The 15,461-nt window shown below is 58.0% G+C and overlaps 1 protein-coding gene across 8 annotated transcripts in view; it reads right to left on the minus strand.

The window, feature by feature from the left end:
- Positions 1 to 4,545: 4,545 nt before the first annotated feature.
- The window catches only part of ARHGEF2 (Rho/Rac guanine nucleotide exchange factor 2), a 50,369-nt gene continuing 39,453 nt past the window's right edge, over positions 4,546 to 15,461 (minus strand). For 7 of the 8 annotated variants that reach the window (XM_062192463.1, XM_062192462.1, XM_062192468.1 and 4 more), the window contains 14 exons: positions 15,252 to 15,377; positions 14,937 to 15,054; positions 14,554 to 14,802; positions 12,007 to 12,083; positions 11,239 to 11,408; positions 10,131 to 10,198; positions 7,763 to 7,963; positions 7,366 to 7,485; positions 7,172 to 7,239; positions 7,049 to 7,084; positions 6,838 to 6,888; positions 6,261 to 6,704; positions 5,910 to 6,093; positions 4,546 to 5,650 (listed from right to left, as the gene is read on the minus strand). In XM_062192463.1, the coding sequence (XP_062048447.1) occupies positions 5,577 to 5,650; positions 5,910 to 6,093; positions 6,261 to 6,704; positions 6,838 to 6,888; positions 7,049 to 7,084; positions 7,172 to 7,239; positions 7,366 to 7,485; positions 7,763 to 7,963; positions 10,131 to 10,198; positions 11,239 to 11,408; positions 12,007 to 12,083; positions 14,554 to 14,802; positions 14,937 to 15,054; positions 15,252 to 15,377 (1,986 nt within the window). In that variant the 3' untranslated portion in view covers positions 4,546 to 5,576. The remainder of the gene's footprint in view (positions 5,651 to 5,909; positions 6,094 to 6,260; positions 6,705 to 6,837; positions 6,889 to 7,048; positions 7,085 to 7,171; positions 7,240 to 7,365; positions 7,486 to 7,762; positions 7,964 to 10,130; positions 10,199 to 11,238; positions 11,409 to 12,006; positions 12,084 to 14,553; positions 14,803 to 14,936; positions 15,055 to 15,251; positions 15,378 to 15,461) is intronic. The other variant, XM_062192464.1, reaches the window with a different exon arrangement.

Raw genomic sequence — 15,461 nt, forward strand, 5'->3', positions numbered from 1 at the left:
GGGCCAAAGCCTAGAGCTTCTTCCACCACGTCTCCCAGGCAGGTGCAGGGGCCCAAGCACTTGGTCCATCTTCCGCTCTTTTCCCAGGCCATTCGCAGGGAGCTGGATGGGAAGTGCAGCAGCTGGGACTTGAACTGGCGTCCCTAGGGGATGCTGGTGTCACAGGCAGTGGCTTTACCTGCTATGCCACAGCACCAGCCCCTACCCTTGGGTTCCAAGCTAAGGATCACAGGTCAGTACCCATCTCTGTTGGTCCCTTCCACCTTCCACCATCACCTCAAAACAAGGTGTCCCTTGCTTTCTCTAATACCAAAACTGAAACGCCCTCTTCCTCGGCCACCCCCGTCTTCTCACCGTGCCGGTGGTGCGCGTGGAGACTCCATGCCAGCAGAGGTCTCAGCTGTAACTGCTGCAGTCCCCTTCCAGACGGGTGCCAGGTGTGGGATCTCCCTGGAATCTTTGGCACCTGCCGGCTGCTGGGTGTAAAACCCAGGTCTGACTGGGAGTCCCCGCGTTTCTCTTTAAATCGTAATGAAGGGTACTAATGACAAGATCATAACAAGTCAGACATGGGTGGAGCAGGGGAAGTGAGAGACGCAGAAAGAGGCAGAGAGAGAGGAGGCTGAAGGTAGGGCTGGAGGAGTGGAAAGCACACGAGGAGGTGCTGGTCTCCTCCCCACACTGGGTGCAGAGCGCAGCGTTAGCAGCTCGGCTGTGCGTGCACCCTCATTTACAGCTGTGCCTCTGCCAGCTCTTTACCTCCCTGCGTCTGTTTTCTCATCTTCAGAAACAGGCTGTTGAGGATTCAACAGTGCATGAAATACAGTGCCCGCGATTATTCTCCCATCACACGTTAAATGGAGACGGAAGCGCAGTGAGGAAGTGAGGGAGCAGATTGGAGACAGGGCGGGGGAGCCACGCAGGTAGGCCAGGTCTCAAGTGAATAACCGCAAAGTCTCCCACAGAGAACAGGGACCAGCCTGTGGCACCACGGGGTAAGCCGCCACCTGCTACGCCTCTATCACATATCCGAGCGTTGATTTGAGCCTTGGCTGCTCTGCTTCCCAATCCAGCTCCCTGCTAATGCATTGTGGGAAGCCAGTAGAGGATGGCCCAACTACTTCGGCCCCTGCTACCCATGTAGGGGAGAACTGGATGGAATTCCTGGCTCCTGGCTTCAGCCTGGCCCAGCTCTGGCAATTGTGGCCATTTGGGAATGGGAAACCTCGCACTCTGCCTTTCAAATGACCTTAAAAAAAAAAAAAAAAAAAAAGGAGGGGTTGGCCCCTCCAGCTCCACTTAAAGATGTGTTTCCAAGGGCAAGGGGTTCCCTGGTGGTTTCCATATTCCTGAGACCCATGAGTGATAAAGGGCAGGCATCAGAGGAGATGCAGGGAAGATGGGGTAGAGGCCCCCCTCCCACGGCCCCTCTCCCGGCCTATCAGGAGGCTGCGGCACCTGCGGGGGCCCTGCCCCAGGTGCAGTCCGTGGCTGGGCAGAAGTCTGCCACCTGCCGGATTCGCAACAGCTCAGGCAACAGGAGAGAGATTTAATTAGCTTCTTGATGTTTAATTTCCTCTCCTTGATAATGTTTAAACTGGTTCCAAAACTTCCAGGCTGCTCCCGGCCAGTTCAGGATGGAAAATCCTCTCTGCCCCAGCGAAGCACCCCCTCCTCCCGCCCCCAGCAGCTCCTGGCTGCACTCCGGATATTGGCTCCCTGGGGGGGCATCTCTGTGTGGGACTCGAGGTAAATATTGACCAAATCCACACAGGTCCAGGTCAGAGATGAGTGACTGTGCATGGACCCATGGTCCTTGGGCGGTTGTGGGTGGGGGACATGGAGGGTGAAGGGATGAGGAGGAGGGGCTGGCAAGTGTGGGCTCAGAGCTCATTTTTGAGTGGGAAGGAGGCAGCATTTTGGGGAGAAGCTGAACCCTGGCTCCCTAGAGCAGAAAGAGGAAGCTTTGCAACTGTGGTGGGGGCGCCGCTCCAAAGTGGAATTCAGAGTGTCGGCGCCATGGCGTAGCAGGTTAAGCCACTGTCTGCAGCACTGATATCCTATATGGGTGCTGGCTAGAGTCCCTGCTGCTCCACTTCCAATCTAGCTCCCTGCTATTGTGCCTGGGAGAGCAGCGGAGCGTGGCCCAAGTGCCTGGGCTCTTGCACCCACATGGGAGACCCAGAAGCTCCTGGCTTCTGGCTTTGCCATGGCCTGGCCCAGCTCTGGCCATTGCAGCCATCTGAGGAGTGAACCAGTGAATGGAAGATCTCTCTCTCCAACTCTTTCAAATAAATAAAATAAATCTTAAAAAGCCCACAAGGTGGGATTCAGGAGGGGCCTGGCTGTTGGACCCCACGTGGGGTGGGACACAGAGAAAGGGGTCCGGTGAAGGGGCAGCACAGGCCCGGCACTCCGGGAACTCTGGGACCCGTCTCCAGGGTTCCCCGCTCTCCCCTGCCCAGCACAACTCACTGGGTCCACAGGGCAGGTTGGGGAAACCCGGCCCTTCCCCTGGCTTGGTGGTCTTTGGACGCTATCTACTATCCCCTCCCCACGCCACCACTACCCGTCTCCCTCCCACCACTCCACCCTCACAGTTTTGGGTCCCAGCTGCTTCTAGCTGACATAACAGCTGCAGAGGCAAGGTTGTTCTGGGAACCTACAGTGCTGGTATTTTTAGGCAGAGTTGGGAGGCAGGGCAGGGGGGAGGGTTAGGAGTGGAGAACTGGAATGAGGTAGGCTGGCCCCTTCCTGGCCCACCCAGCTGGGCCTGGCAGCCCTTCTGCACCCAGGTGACCCTGTGGGTAGTCACAACAATTGTAGCCTCCCAGGATTCCCATAGAGCTGGGTAATCCTTTTTCCTGCTAAGGACCATTTGGCTATTTATACCATTCATGGGTTGTTAAAATAAATCAACTTATGGGGCCAGCGCTGTGGCACAGCAGGTAAAGCCACCCCCTGCAGTGCCGGCATCCCATATGGGCATCAGTTCAAGTCCCGGCTGCTCCACTTCCGATCCAGCTCTCTGCTATGGCCTGGGAAAGCAGTAGAAGATGGCCCAAGTCCTTGAGCCCCTGTACCTGTGTGGGAGACCTGGAGGAAGCTCCTGGCTCCTGGCTTCAGATCGGCCCAGCTCCAGCTAATGCAGCCATTTGGGGAGTAAACCAGAGGATGGAAGACCACCACCCCAACCCTCCTGTGCCTCTCAAATAAATAACATTAAAAAAAAAAAAAAGGATCAACTTGAAAATTAGCCTGCAGTGTTGATGCTGTGGCACAGTGGGTTAAGCTGCCATCTGTGACACCAGCTTCCCACACGAGCACCAGTTTCAGCCAGACTGCTCCAGTTCCAACCCAGCTCCCTGCTAACGCACCTGGGGAAGCAGTGGAGGATGGCCCAAGAGCTTGGGCACCTGCCACCCTCCGTGGCAGACCCAGATGGAGTTCTAGGCTCCTGGCTTTGGCCTTGCCCAGTGCAGCCCCAACCACTGCAGCCATCTGGGGAGAATCAAGCCAGTGGTTGGAAGATCTCTCTGTAACTCTTTCAAATAAATGAATTTAAAAAAAAAAAAAATCAACTTGCTACAGATTTATTGAATTTCAAGTCCTGCCTGCAGTTGCCTTGGTAGGCCCAGACCCAGTGACTACGGGCCTTATACACCCCAGAGGCCGGCCGGCCCCACCCCTGCAGCAGAGGATGAGAGCAGCCTGTCAAGGCCAGATGCTGCAATTTCCACTCCCCTTTCCAGGGCACGTCCTGAGCTCCATCCTCCTACCCAACAGGCACCAAGGAGGATGCACACGCCTTCCCTCCTCTCCTGGCCCAAGAGGAGGGCATCAACCAGACCCAGGAAGTGAAGCCGGGTCACCCCTGGGAGGGGTCACCCCAGGCTCTGGCCCCATGAGATGAGCCAGAGCGGGGCAGGGGAGGAGGCAGCAGCAAGCATGCCCACCAACGCCGCATCCTTAGTTAAGATGCAAACACTTTTTCTGGTCTTAGAACCCCCAACAGCCTCTGGAATCTGACCGGGTGTTCTTCACTTTATCCTCAGATTTGTGAAGTTTAAAGAAAACCACAAAGGTCAGCGCTGTGGTACAGCAGGTAAAACCACCACCTGCAGTGCCAGTATCCCATATGGGCGGCAGTTCGAGTCCCAGCTGCTCCACTTCCAATCTAGTGCTCTGCTATGCTATGGCCTGGGAAAGCAGCAGAAGACAGCCCAATGCCTTGAGCCCTTGCACCCTTGTAGTAGACCCAAAAGAACCAGGGTTCCTGATTGGCACAGCTCCGGCCATTGTGGCCATTTGGGGAGTGAACCTGCAGGTGGAAGATCGATCTCTCTCTGTTTCTGCCTCTCTGTAACTCTGCCTTTCAAATAAATAAATCTTTAAAAAAAAAAAAAAAAGGCATCCCAGCATGCTCTTCTCTCAGTGGCCCTCTTGCCAGTGAGGCAGAGATGGCCCAGATGAGGTAGTTCTGCTCCTGGCCACCCGCCACCGTCGCCCTCACAACTGGCAGACATCAGGAGAGACAGCACCTCATGGGGTTCCAGGTCTTTAATTTTCCCTGATTTTTTTTTCCTTAACAATCAAATTGGCAGAAAAATGACTGGAGCTGGTGGGCACTGGGGTCTGATGAGAAAACCCCAAATTCACGCTGAGGTTTCAGGGCACGGTTGCTGAGGTGGGAGATGAGGCCAAGGGTTCGTGGCGATTCCCCAACCCCACCTTGAACTTTTTCCCAGGAGGCTGGGGGAGAGGTCAGATGGGTGCCCATTGCTGCAGGCGCGGGGAGCAGTCACTGTGTACCCCCTCCCCGGGTTCACAGATGTGGAGGTGGAAGGCTACAGTCCCTAATTGCCTACATTCTTTTCTTAAAAATATAGAACACGTGCAGCCGGCTTTGGTACAAAAAAAAGAACAGAACAGAACAACAAACATTCTGGTCCCTGTGGGTTTCCCTCCCCCCACCCCACAAACCACGAGGGCCACCCAGTCTCTAGTCCACGGGCTCCAGGAAGCCGGAGGGTCTCCCTGGGACTTCCGCGGGGGGCGGGGAGAGGGGGGTCAGCAGTATGAGGTTGTGGGGAGAGGGAAAGGGAGCAGACCACGGCCCCACCCGGAGCCCCCTGAGGGGGCCGCAGGGTCCTGCAGCTGCACCCCTCCTCAGACGGGGGAGGCGGGTGGGGCGTGCGGCGTGGTTAAGCCTGGTTTCACCCCGGTAGTGTTAAAGGACAAGGCCCCCGACCCCTATGGCTTGGTTCCCATGTCCCTGGTCCTTTAAATTTCCCCTCTCCCCCCCAATAACTAATAAACAATAAATAAATAAATTTTCCTAAAGTAGAGGGAAGAAAGGCATGAAAAGTTGGCATCTGTGGTATAGCTTCCGGATGCCCCCTGGGGGATCGTGGCCTCATATCCCCCCCACTCCCGGCTTCCTAAATGGCCCCAGGTATCCAAGGACCCCGGAAGCTGGCAAGGACAGTCAACAGTTCTTTGCAATGTTCCCTCGTCACTGGCAGAGTGGAGTCCCCGAGTGTGGCCCCCGGCAGTCCGCAGCGGGGAGGGCGTCCTTAGCTCTCAGAAGCTATAGGCTCCCCGTCGCGGCTCTCCGTCTCCTCCGGGATGTCCTGCATTCGGGTGAAGTCTGAGGGGGACAGGGCAAAGCCAGCGAGTGAGCAGAGTCTCCCCTGGAGGCGCCACGCCCCTCCCCTGGTGCCTCCTCTTCCGCACACAGGGGGTGCAGGGGGAGACCTTCTGCATGCACTCGGCATTCCTGGAGGTACACAGAAAACCCAAGGCATTTTCAGGGTATCCCCCTTATGCCTCCTGGGGACCCAGCACTCCACGGCCCTTCCAAGAGGGACTGCGGGCCCATGCACAAGCCTCAGGTCAAGGGCTCTCACCTCGGGGACTGTGGGGCGGAGACAGCCGGCTGCTTCCTTCTTCCTCGCTGCCGGTGTCCGCGTCACTGCTGTCCTGCAGCCGCTCCTCGGGGCTACCTAGCTCCTGCCTCTCTCGGTCCTCAAAGGGTCGATGTACGGAGCGGATAGTCACGGGCAGGTCCAGGCGGTCGTGGCCTCGGCTGGGCTGTGGACAGCAGGCCAGGGGCTGAGCAGGGTGGTGAGGGCAGGCTCTGCCAAGCCAGGGACCGCTGGACTTCCCCCCCCCCCCAATCAGCATCACCACCCTAGCTGCTTAGGTTCTCTGGGCCCTGCTGTCTGTCCCAGGTACGTCCGCCCCTCCCAGAGCCTCACCTGCGGTGGGGTGAAGCTCAAGTACAGGGCGTCTCCCGCAGGGAGGCTGCGCCGCCGGGGATCCACGGGCCTGCGGGCCCAGGGCGCCTCCGCCGGGAGCGGCTCCGTGTGGCCCAGAGCGGCCAGCTGCCTGCGGGCCTCCTCGGCCTCCCGCTCCAGCAGGGCCCGGGCCTGCTCGCTCTCGCGGAGCCGGGCTTCTAGGCTGCCAGCCTCGGTCGCCCGCTCCTCCCCCAGGCGCCGGCAGCGCCGCAGCTCCTCCTGCAGCAATGCGTGCTGCCGCTGCAGCAGCGCCAGTTCCGTGGCCTGCTTCTCAGGAGCCACAGGGCCAGCCCCGGCCCTGCCGGCGTCCCCATCCCGCGAGTTGGCTCGGGACAGCTTCTCCCGCCGCTCGGGGCCCTCGGGGAACCGGGCTTCCATCAGGGTGTCTTGCTGAGCCACAGCCGCCTGTTGGAGGAATGGGCACCAGAGGATATACCAGAAACCTGTTTTTGCTCTCCTTCCCCCTCACCTCGCCCCTCTGCCTGCACCGGCACCCGAAGGCCAGGGCTCGACTGGCTCCTCCCCTTGTCCCACTGACCTGGAGGCCATGCAGGAGTCCATAGAGGTTGACCAGTCGCTGTAACACCTCCTGGGAACAGACGAGGGAGGTGGGAACAAGGCCTGAGCTTCAGGACGGAGAACTGCCCGGAAGCTGGGCAAGGTCTCCAGGGAGACCTCTGAAGTCCAGACTCTGCCCCGCACCCCCGTTTCCCCGAGACCTGCCCTGTACCGTCCCATCCCCGTCTCACCTCCTGCGGAGCTCTCAGCTGGTTTCCATTTCGATCCTGCAGAAAGGAGGGGAGGGGTCAGCAGGTGTGCAAGCCCCGCCCTGGCATCTCCCTTTCCCGCCCCACAGTCTCTGGGGGACCCACCTTCTGGCTGGAGTCCGAGTCGGCTCTGCAGAGCTCAATGGAGCCGTTGAAGGTTCTGGCCTCACCGTCTACAGAGGTGACAGGGCAGGGCTCAGTTCACCCTCGCAGGATCCTAGCACCCCTCAGTCCCCGGGACTGCCCCTTCTCCTCGGCCCCTCCCACCTACTACCTTGGTCCCCTGCCCTGGCACTCACTGGCAGTGACCCCAGGGCTCGTGTTACCACCGCTGTCTGGTTCCAAGGGCAGGGTGGGTTCCCGAGGCGTCCAGAGCTGCTCCACTCCAGGCCCCACGAGCAGGTCCTTCAGGCCCTCCACTGAGGGGACAGAGGACCTGGTGAGCGCGCAGTGACACGGAACCCGCTATGGGGCGCCAATCACCCAGCACACGGGGCACATTTGGGCAGCCAGGAGAGTGAAGGGGCAGCCCTAGAGCTGTCGCCCGGTGGCACGGACCAAGCCTCCTGCCCCAGAACCGGTACTCGGGGACACTGGGGGCTGACAAGCCTTGTCTGTGTGTCCAGGTCTGGCCACGTGTCCTTATTCTGGGCCGGGGGGTACGTGCCCTGGATTCCTCCCCGGGAGCGCACTCACCCTCTCGGATGGCATCCTGCAGCAGCCGCTCACCCCGAGGGGACTCAAGGGACTCGGAGCGGAAGAGGCCCCTGGGCAGGGTGGGCAGGGGCATCCCGCTCCCGCCATCCTCCTCGGCCTGGAAGTGCGTCATCTCGGCAAACAGCCCGACCTTCTCCTGTAGCAGCTCCACCAGCGCCCGGTCCTTCTGTTGCAGCTCCACTGTGGAGGGACAGGTGAGGGTAGGGGCAGTGAGGGTGGGGGGGGGGAGAGTGGCGCCCCCACGGGCAGGGTGGCAGCACACAAGTCTGGCTTTTGTGGCATTTATGAAGAACAGACGTTTTTGAGGGAAAAGGAACACATGTCCTTTGTTTTGTCTTTAAATTCATTTCAGAGACGGAGAGAGAGATCCCTTCCATCTGCTGGTTCACACCCCTGGAGCATCCTCTGGGAATGGGTCAGACCAAAAGGCTGGGAGCTGAGAATTCCATCCAGGTCCCTACGGGGGTGGCAGGAACCCGGCTCCTTGAGCCACCACCTGCTGCCCCCCAGGGTGCACTCCCCCAGAGAGTTGGAATTGGGAGCAGAGCTGGGAACTTGACTCCAAGCACCCCGGTGAGACGAGGGCATCTGAACTGATGTCTCAAACAACCAGACCAACCCCTCCCCAGACTGTGTTTTAAAAACAAAAACGGGGGCTGATGCCATGGCTCACTTTTTAGTTAATCCTCCGCCTGCGGTGCCGGCATCCCATATGGGCGCCATGTTCTGTCCTGGTTACTCCTCTTCCAGTCCAGCTCTCTGCTGTGGCCTGGGAGTGCAGTGGAGGATGGCCCAAGTGCTTGGGCCCTGCACCCGCATGGGAGACCAGGAGGAAGCACCTGGCTCCTGGCTTCGGATTGGCGCAGTGCGCCAGCCGTAGCAGCCATTTGGAGGGTGAACCAATGGAAGGAAGACCTTTTTCTCTGTCTCTCTCTCTCACTGTCTAACTCTGTCAAAAAAGTTAAAAATAAAAAATAAAAACGGGGTCAGTGTTGTCACTCAGTGGGTTAGGCCACCACTTGGGACACTTGCATCCCATATCAGAGTGCAATCTGAATCTTAGCTACTCTGCTTCTGATCCAGATTCCTACTAAAGCACCCGAGGAGGCAGTGGATGATGGTTCAAACGCTTGGGTCTCTGGGGGCCGGCGCTGTGTGTAGTGCATTAAGCCACCGCCTGCAGCACCAGCATCCCATATGGGCGCTCATTCAAATTCCAGCTGCTCCGCTTCTGGCCTAGCTCCCTGCTCATGTGCCTGGGAAGGCAGTGGAGGATGGCGCAAGTGCTTGGGCCCCTGCCACCCACGTGGGAGACCCAGAAGAAGCTCCCGGCTCCTGGCTTCGGCCTGGTCCACTCCCAGCCATTGCGGCCATTTGGGGAGTAAAACAGCAAATGGAAGACCTCTCCAACTCTGTCTTCCAAAAGAAAATAAATAAGATGCTTGGGTTTCTGCCACCCATGTGGGAGACTCAGATGGAGTTCCAGGCTCCTGGCTTTGGATTGGCCCAGTTCTATCTATTGAGGGCATTTGAGGAGTGAACCAGCAGACGCAAGGTCTCTCTGTGTCTCTCTGCCTTTCAAGTAGATGAAGGTAAATAAACAAACATTTAAAAAACTGAGATGACTGTGGGCTGGACTGTCCACCAGGGTTCGTTCCTCCTGACCTTCAGTAGAGAGCTGCACACAGGCTTCACCAGGGTGCACGGCAGCCCAGTTCATGACCATGCTCCCCAGCCTGACTTGTGATTAGACGCTGCCATGTTCAATTCTAGAAATGGGGATTTACTTCACCCCTGCAAGCTGGGATGTCAATGTGACAGTGGGAGCTGGGGCAGCTACTGTGGACACAGAGATGGACGCTTCATGTCAGAGGCGGCGGTGCTGCACCGCTACCCTGAGCTTCCTACTTCAGAACGTTCCATAGAGACCTTTTCCCTCTGTTTTAATTCTGACTGCTTCAAGGATGTCTTTTCTTAAGCTTGTTTATTGAATTGATTTGAAAGGCAGAGCGACAGAGAGAGATTTTTCCATCCGTTGATTCACTTCTCAAATGCCTGCAACAGCTGGGGCTGGGCCAGGCTGAAGCCAGGAGCCTGGAACTCCATCCGGGTCTCCCACGTGGGTGGCAGGGGGCCCTGCTGTCAAGCCAGGGCCCTCACCAGCAGGGAGCCGGAGTCAGGAGGGAGCTGGGCATCAGACCCAGGCCCCACTATGGATGCAGGCATCTCAACCTGCGTCTACTGACCAGACCGGGCGCCCATGGTGGTGCGCCTTTTCATTAACTGTAGACTCTACTACATGAACGTATCACATGCTGTTTAGAGGGCTCCCAGTGGGCGGACTTACTCTTGATTCGCCGTAGGTAAGCCTCATCTTCCGTCTCAATCAGGGGGAAGTCCTCCCTGGAGGGGCACCTGGCCGGGCAGAGGCAGGGGACAGAGTCAGGACGCCGGCCAGGCATCGGCCCCGGGCCTTCCCAAACGCCTCCTCGTCTTCCCTCCTCTGGGAACACCGTGGGCCGCACGCCCTGGCCGCGCTCTCTCCTGACTCTCCCCTGTTCTTAGCACCGACTGTCTGCATCTACTGCTGTGCAGGAAAGGCAGCCCGGAGCGGAGGGCCAAGTCCAGGCCCTGGCACCACGCAAAACCAGGTTCAAGTCCCGGCTCCACCATTTACCAGGGGGCGCTGCTCTACTTGCTCGTCTGAAAAAGGAGGCTAATGACGCCCTCACATTATTGGTTTTTTTTTTGTGGTTATGAGTAAATGAAATTCAGTAGTGTTTTGACCGAGACAGAAGGTCAATGAATCAAATGTAATTAATATGTTAATCATAATTTTCCTGATTACAAATATCTATACTACTAAGAGAATCCATTGTCGGTGGGACGGGTGTTTTTCTCCTAAAACAGACGATTTCATATTTTCGTATGCGTTTCTGAAAAACATGTTCAAAAGTCTAAACTGCAAAAAAAAAAAAAAAAAAGGTCTAAATTTAAGTAAAAAAAACAAAACAAAACAGGTCTACATATTAGAAGAAGGCAATCCCTGAAAGCTAAAACACAATTTTTTTAATCCAAATTAGAGTTCCTTCTTCAGGCACAAATCTTGGAGAATCCACGCGTGGGGCATGGGCCAGGCGCTGGCCCTGTCCCGCCTGCTGCTGCAGCGACCTGTGTGTTTAGGACACTTGCTTGGGGTCCGAACCTTCGTTATCCTCTTTAGGAAATACAGGGAAAGTGAGACACAACCGGAATAAGCGCCGCTTGCCTGCAGACCCCGATGCTAACGCAGCTGAGCTGTCCTGTCGGCCGGCAGCTATGCCACAGGGGACAGCTCACGTCCTTGGTTTCTTGTCCGCTCAGGCTACCCTGGGAACCCGGACTCCAGGACGTGCAGCACGGCGGCCTCCCCAGGCCTGGCCCGTGGCTGCTCTGCTCCCGGGGCGCACACTCACACGCGTACGCTCTGCTGAATGACACGGATCCAGGTGCTCCGGTCGTCCCGGGACGCTGTGTGCACCTCATACATCTCGGGAGGGGCCGCGCTGATCAGAAACATGCCTTTCTCCTGGTTGGCGATGTCCCGGACAATCAGGTTCTGCAGTGACACCACTGACGACTTGTCCTGCCAGGCAGAGGAGGGGAAGGGTTGAGCCCGGGGATTCCCGGCCCTCGGACACTGCAGTCTTGGCAGATGGAAGTCGCTCTGTGGTACGAGAACCCAGGTGTGGTGGCGGCCAGGTGGGACTGAGACGCAGCTCACTTTGCTCTGCGCTCCACTTTGGGGATGATCACAGGCCTCCATGGCAGGTGCGACTCCTGTTCGCTCACCTTGCTTTTGATTACTATAGTGCAACGTGGGCGACCCGCAGTGGTCTGTGGGGGACTCATCCAGGACCCCCGTGAACACAAGACGCCCAGGATGCTCACGTTCCTTACACAACACGGGGCAGTGTTTGCATGAACCTAAGCCCAGCTCCTGTCTGCTTTGAAATCATGTCCAGGTCACTCACTACTCCTGATACACTGTACGTGGTGTAGGAACAGGCGCTACGCGGCATCGTTCAGGGACTCATGGCAAGACAGCCTGTACATCCGCAGCGGAGATGGCTGCTGGGCTCTGGGGCACTCCAGGGCTCTGCAGGGCGTGCACAGGAAAAGTGGGGGATGGGCAGGGGAGCCCCGAAACCCTTGACTGTGCTGAGAGAGAACAGAGGACTCACCAGAGCAGGGAAGATGTACTTCTGGTCCTTCTCCTGGAGAAACACCAGCACGTCGGTCATGAGAAGCAGCAGCACATCTGGAAGGGGATAAGAACGGGAGAGAGGTCAGTCCTACGGGGCCTGCGCGGCTGCTTCCGGCTCTGCCAAGGCATGGGCCTACCCTACCGGCTGAGGGCGCCACTTCCCCGTCTGGCTGTTTTCTCTACCTTTTTCCGGCTCCCAACCTCTCTGTGTTTTTTTTTTTTTTTTTTTAAGATTTATTTATTTGAAAGGCAGAGTAACAGACAGAGCAAAAGACAGACAGAGCGAGCTTCCATCAACTGGTTCACTTCCCAAATGGCCGCAACAGCCAGGGCTGAGCCAAGCTGAAGCCAGGAATCCACTGCCTTCCCAGGCACATTAGCCTGGCCATCTCTCCCTTTTTCCCCCTTATCTATTTATTTACTGGGAACAGATTTCATGTATTTCATATACACAGTTTTTTGTTGTTGTTGTTGTTGTTTTTTTTTTTTTTTTTTTTTTTTTGACGGGCAGAGTGGACAGTGAGAGAGACAGAGAGAAAGGTCTTCCTTTTGCCATTGGTTCACCCTCCAATGGCCGCCACGGCTGGCGCGCTGCGGCCGGCGCACCGCGCTGATCCTTTGCAGGAGCCAGGTGCTTCTCCTGGTCTCCCATGGGGTGCAGGGCCCAAGCACTTGGGCCATCCTCCACTGCACTCCCGGGCCATAGCAGAGAGCTGGCCTGGAAGAGGGGCAACCGGGATAGAATCCGGTGCCCCAACCGGGACTAGAACCCGGTGTGCCGGCGCTGCAAGGCGGAGGATTAGCCTATTGAGCCGCGGCGCTGGCCATATACACAGTTTTAAGAACATAGTGATAGCCCCTCATTCCATTATTATTATTACTATTTTAATTTTTGCGACCTCTTCCTGTTCTTATAGCTAAGGAACATGGTAGGGGTAAAGACACACGAGGCCGGTGCTATGGCATAGTAGGCTAAGCCTCCACCTGGGAAATTGACATCCCATATGGGTGCCGGTTTGAGACCTGGCTGCTCCACTTCTGATCCAGCTCTCTGCTAATGGCCCCGGGGAAATCAGTAGAAGATGTCCCAAGTGCTTGGGCCCCTGCACCCACGTGGGAGACGCAGAAGATGCTCCAGGCTCCGAACTTCTGCCTGGCCGTTGTGGCCATTCAGGTTGTGAATCAGTGAATTCTCTGTCTTCTATCTCTCTCTGTAACTCTGCCTTTCAAATAAATAAAAAATAAATCTTTTTTTTTTTTTTTAAAGAGAAAGATGCATGAAGGATCAGACAGAACGACCCCTTGGGCTAGCGAGGACCCAGGGGCCACTCAGTGCCCTTGGAGGAAACCTCCTAGGCAGCTGCTTCAGGTTTCCTAGCTTAGGGGCCAGGGACACCCAGGAAACCCACTGCAGTGCTTCAGGGCCCTGCAAGCGCCAAGGCTGCGAGGACAGCTGTATCTATTACTGTGCGCAAAAAGGCCCCAGACTGGGCCAGAGTGGTCAGCAGTCGCAGAGCAACAGGGCCCCGGGGTTTCCAGCCCCTTAGCCCAGACCTAACACCTGGAGAATGCCAGACCCCACAGTCCCTCCACCGCTAAGCAGGACACCTTCCCCCATCCACCTGCTCCTCTCCTGTCCGGCTCTCAGACCCCACAGGGTCCTACACTCTGCAGACTGAGGGAGGCAACCAAGGTCGGTTCTACAACACTTGGTGTCAAAGTGAGGGAAACACAGGCTCACCCCTCGCCCTTGGGGATTTTACTGAGCTGCGGGCACACAGCAGGGAAGGGCTTCTGCTAAGTGCTTCAGAAATACAGCTCTCCCGCCTTGCTATTTTTAACCCCCCATGGTTTATATTCTTAGCTGCTGCGTGGGAGGGATGGGAAGGAGGGAAAGGGATGGAGGAGAGAGGCTGGTGTGGGGATGGGTACCCTCCACGCCCAGAGAGCAGGACTGCATGACACGGGCCCCGAGGCCCGGGCAGCCACTGGCCACACCCATCACCCTTCACTTCCGTCCCTCACAGAGCCAGGGAGCTGCTGCTTTCTTGCCAGTGCAGGCCAATTCCGGAAAGAGCCGGGAACGTGTGCCCGGGCCCTCAACATGCTCCCTCTGCCCCGTTCTTTCCTCTGCACCTGCCCATCCTGCTCCAGGCTCGGTCTCCTCCCTCTTCTGGGCCTTTCCCTGGCCAGGCTCCCAAAGTGCCTGTTCTCTCCTCAATCCTGAGACTCCAGTGCGGGGAACCTGCAGTCCGATCTCACCCTCTGGTCTGAGAATCTGTCTTCTCCGTTACAACAAGCAGCTCTCTGGGCAGGCCAGGACCCGAGGAAGGCGTCTACAGTGCTAAGAAGTCCTAGTACGGTCCCTGAACTTAAACGCAGAATTCACACTTCTGCTGCACCGGACGCCACGTTTTTCTCCCAGCGAGCCTGCTCCGTGGCGTGGGGCCACATGGAGCGGGGGTCCTATGGGCTGGGCGGGACGCAGCCCCCACCCGCTCCGCCTGGCCAGGTGGGTGCTGACCTTTGAAGCGCCCTGTTGCTGTCTTCCAGAGCAGGCAGCCGTCGTGGATGAGCTTGCGCCGCAGGAGCTCCTCTCGGCCGAAGGGGCCCTTGCCAGGCACCGGGGCCTGGGCGCGGGGGTCCATGCGGTTGTAGATCTCCTGCAGGCGGGCCCCTTTCTCCAGCTCGTGCACGTCCTGGTCCACGTTGGACAGCAGCTCCTTCACCAGCCCCAGCGCGGTCGTCAGGTCCTGGCGCTCCTCCTCCACCCCTGGCACCGGGGGTCGGCACAGCGGGCTTCATTCCAGCCCAGTTCCCAGTGGGTCTTGGGTTCACCCCGTGCCCCCAGCCCCAGTTCCCTGGGGTCGTCCCAGGGAGCCCTGGCTCGCCGCCCCTCCCCCTCACCGTGGGCGTGCTGCAGGATGCGGCTGATGAGCACCGGGTACTTGGTGATGCGCTGAGTCACCAGCAGGATGCACTCCTGCACCCCATGCCGCTTTAGCACCGCAGAGCGGGTCACTTTCTGCAAGGAAGAGGCGGGGGTCAGGGCCACGGGGGCCAACCAGAGGAGTCCGCCGTGCCTGGGCAACCACAGGGCCCTGCTCGGTCACCGAGGGCTGCCTCAGTGCTGAAGCTGACGGCGCCTGTGAGTGGACGGGCGCACATAGGTGGGCGAGCTAGGAAGCCGACTGCCCCCCATGCCTGCAGGGCTTCGCTCACCCGGATGAACTGCTGGAAGCGTTTGTCCCGGGCATACAGCTCCTTATAGAGCTTCAAGGCCTTGGTGTGGCGGCTGCAGAACTCCGAGTAGGTCTTCCGCATCTGCTCCGCGCTGGGGCCGGAGAACTGGACATCGGGGACGGACTGCGTCAGCACCCCCCACTCCCCACGTCACACCCTCTCCCTCGGACCCACCTCCAGCCTCCTGCC

The sequence above is a fragment of the Lepus europaeus genome, chromosome 5, assembly GCF_033115175.1.
Source record: "Lepus europaeus isolate LE1 chromosome 5, mLepTim1.pri, whole genome shotgun sequence".
NCBI classification, from domain to species: Eukaryota; Metazoa; Chordata; class Mammalia; order Lagomorpha; family Leporidae; genus Lepus; species Lepus europaeus.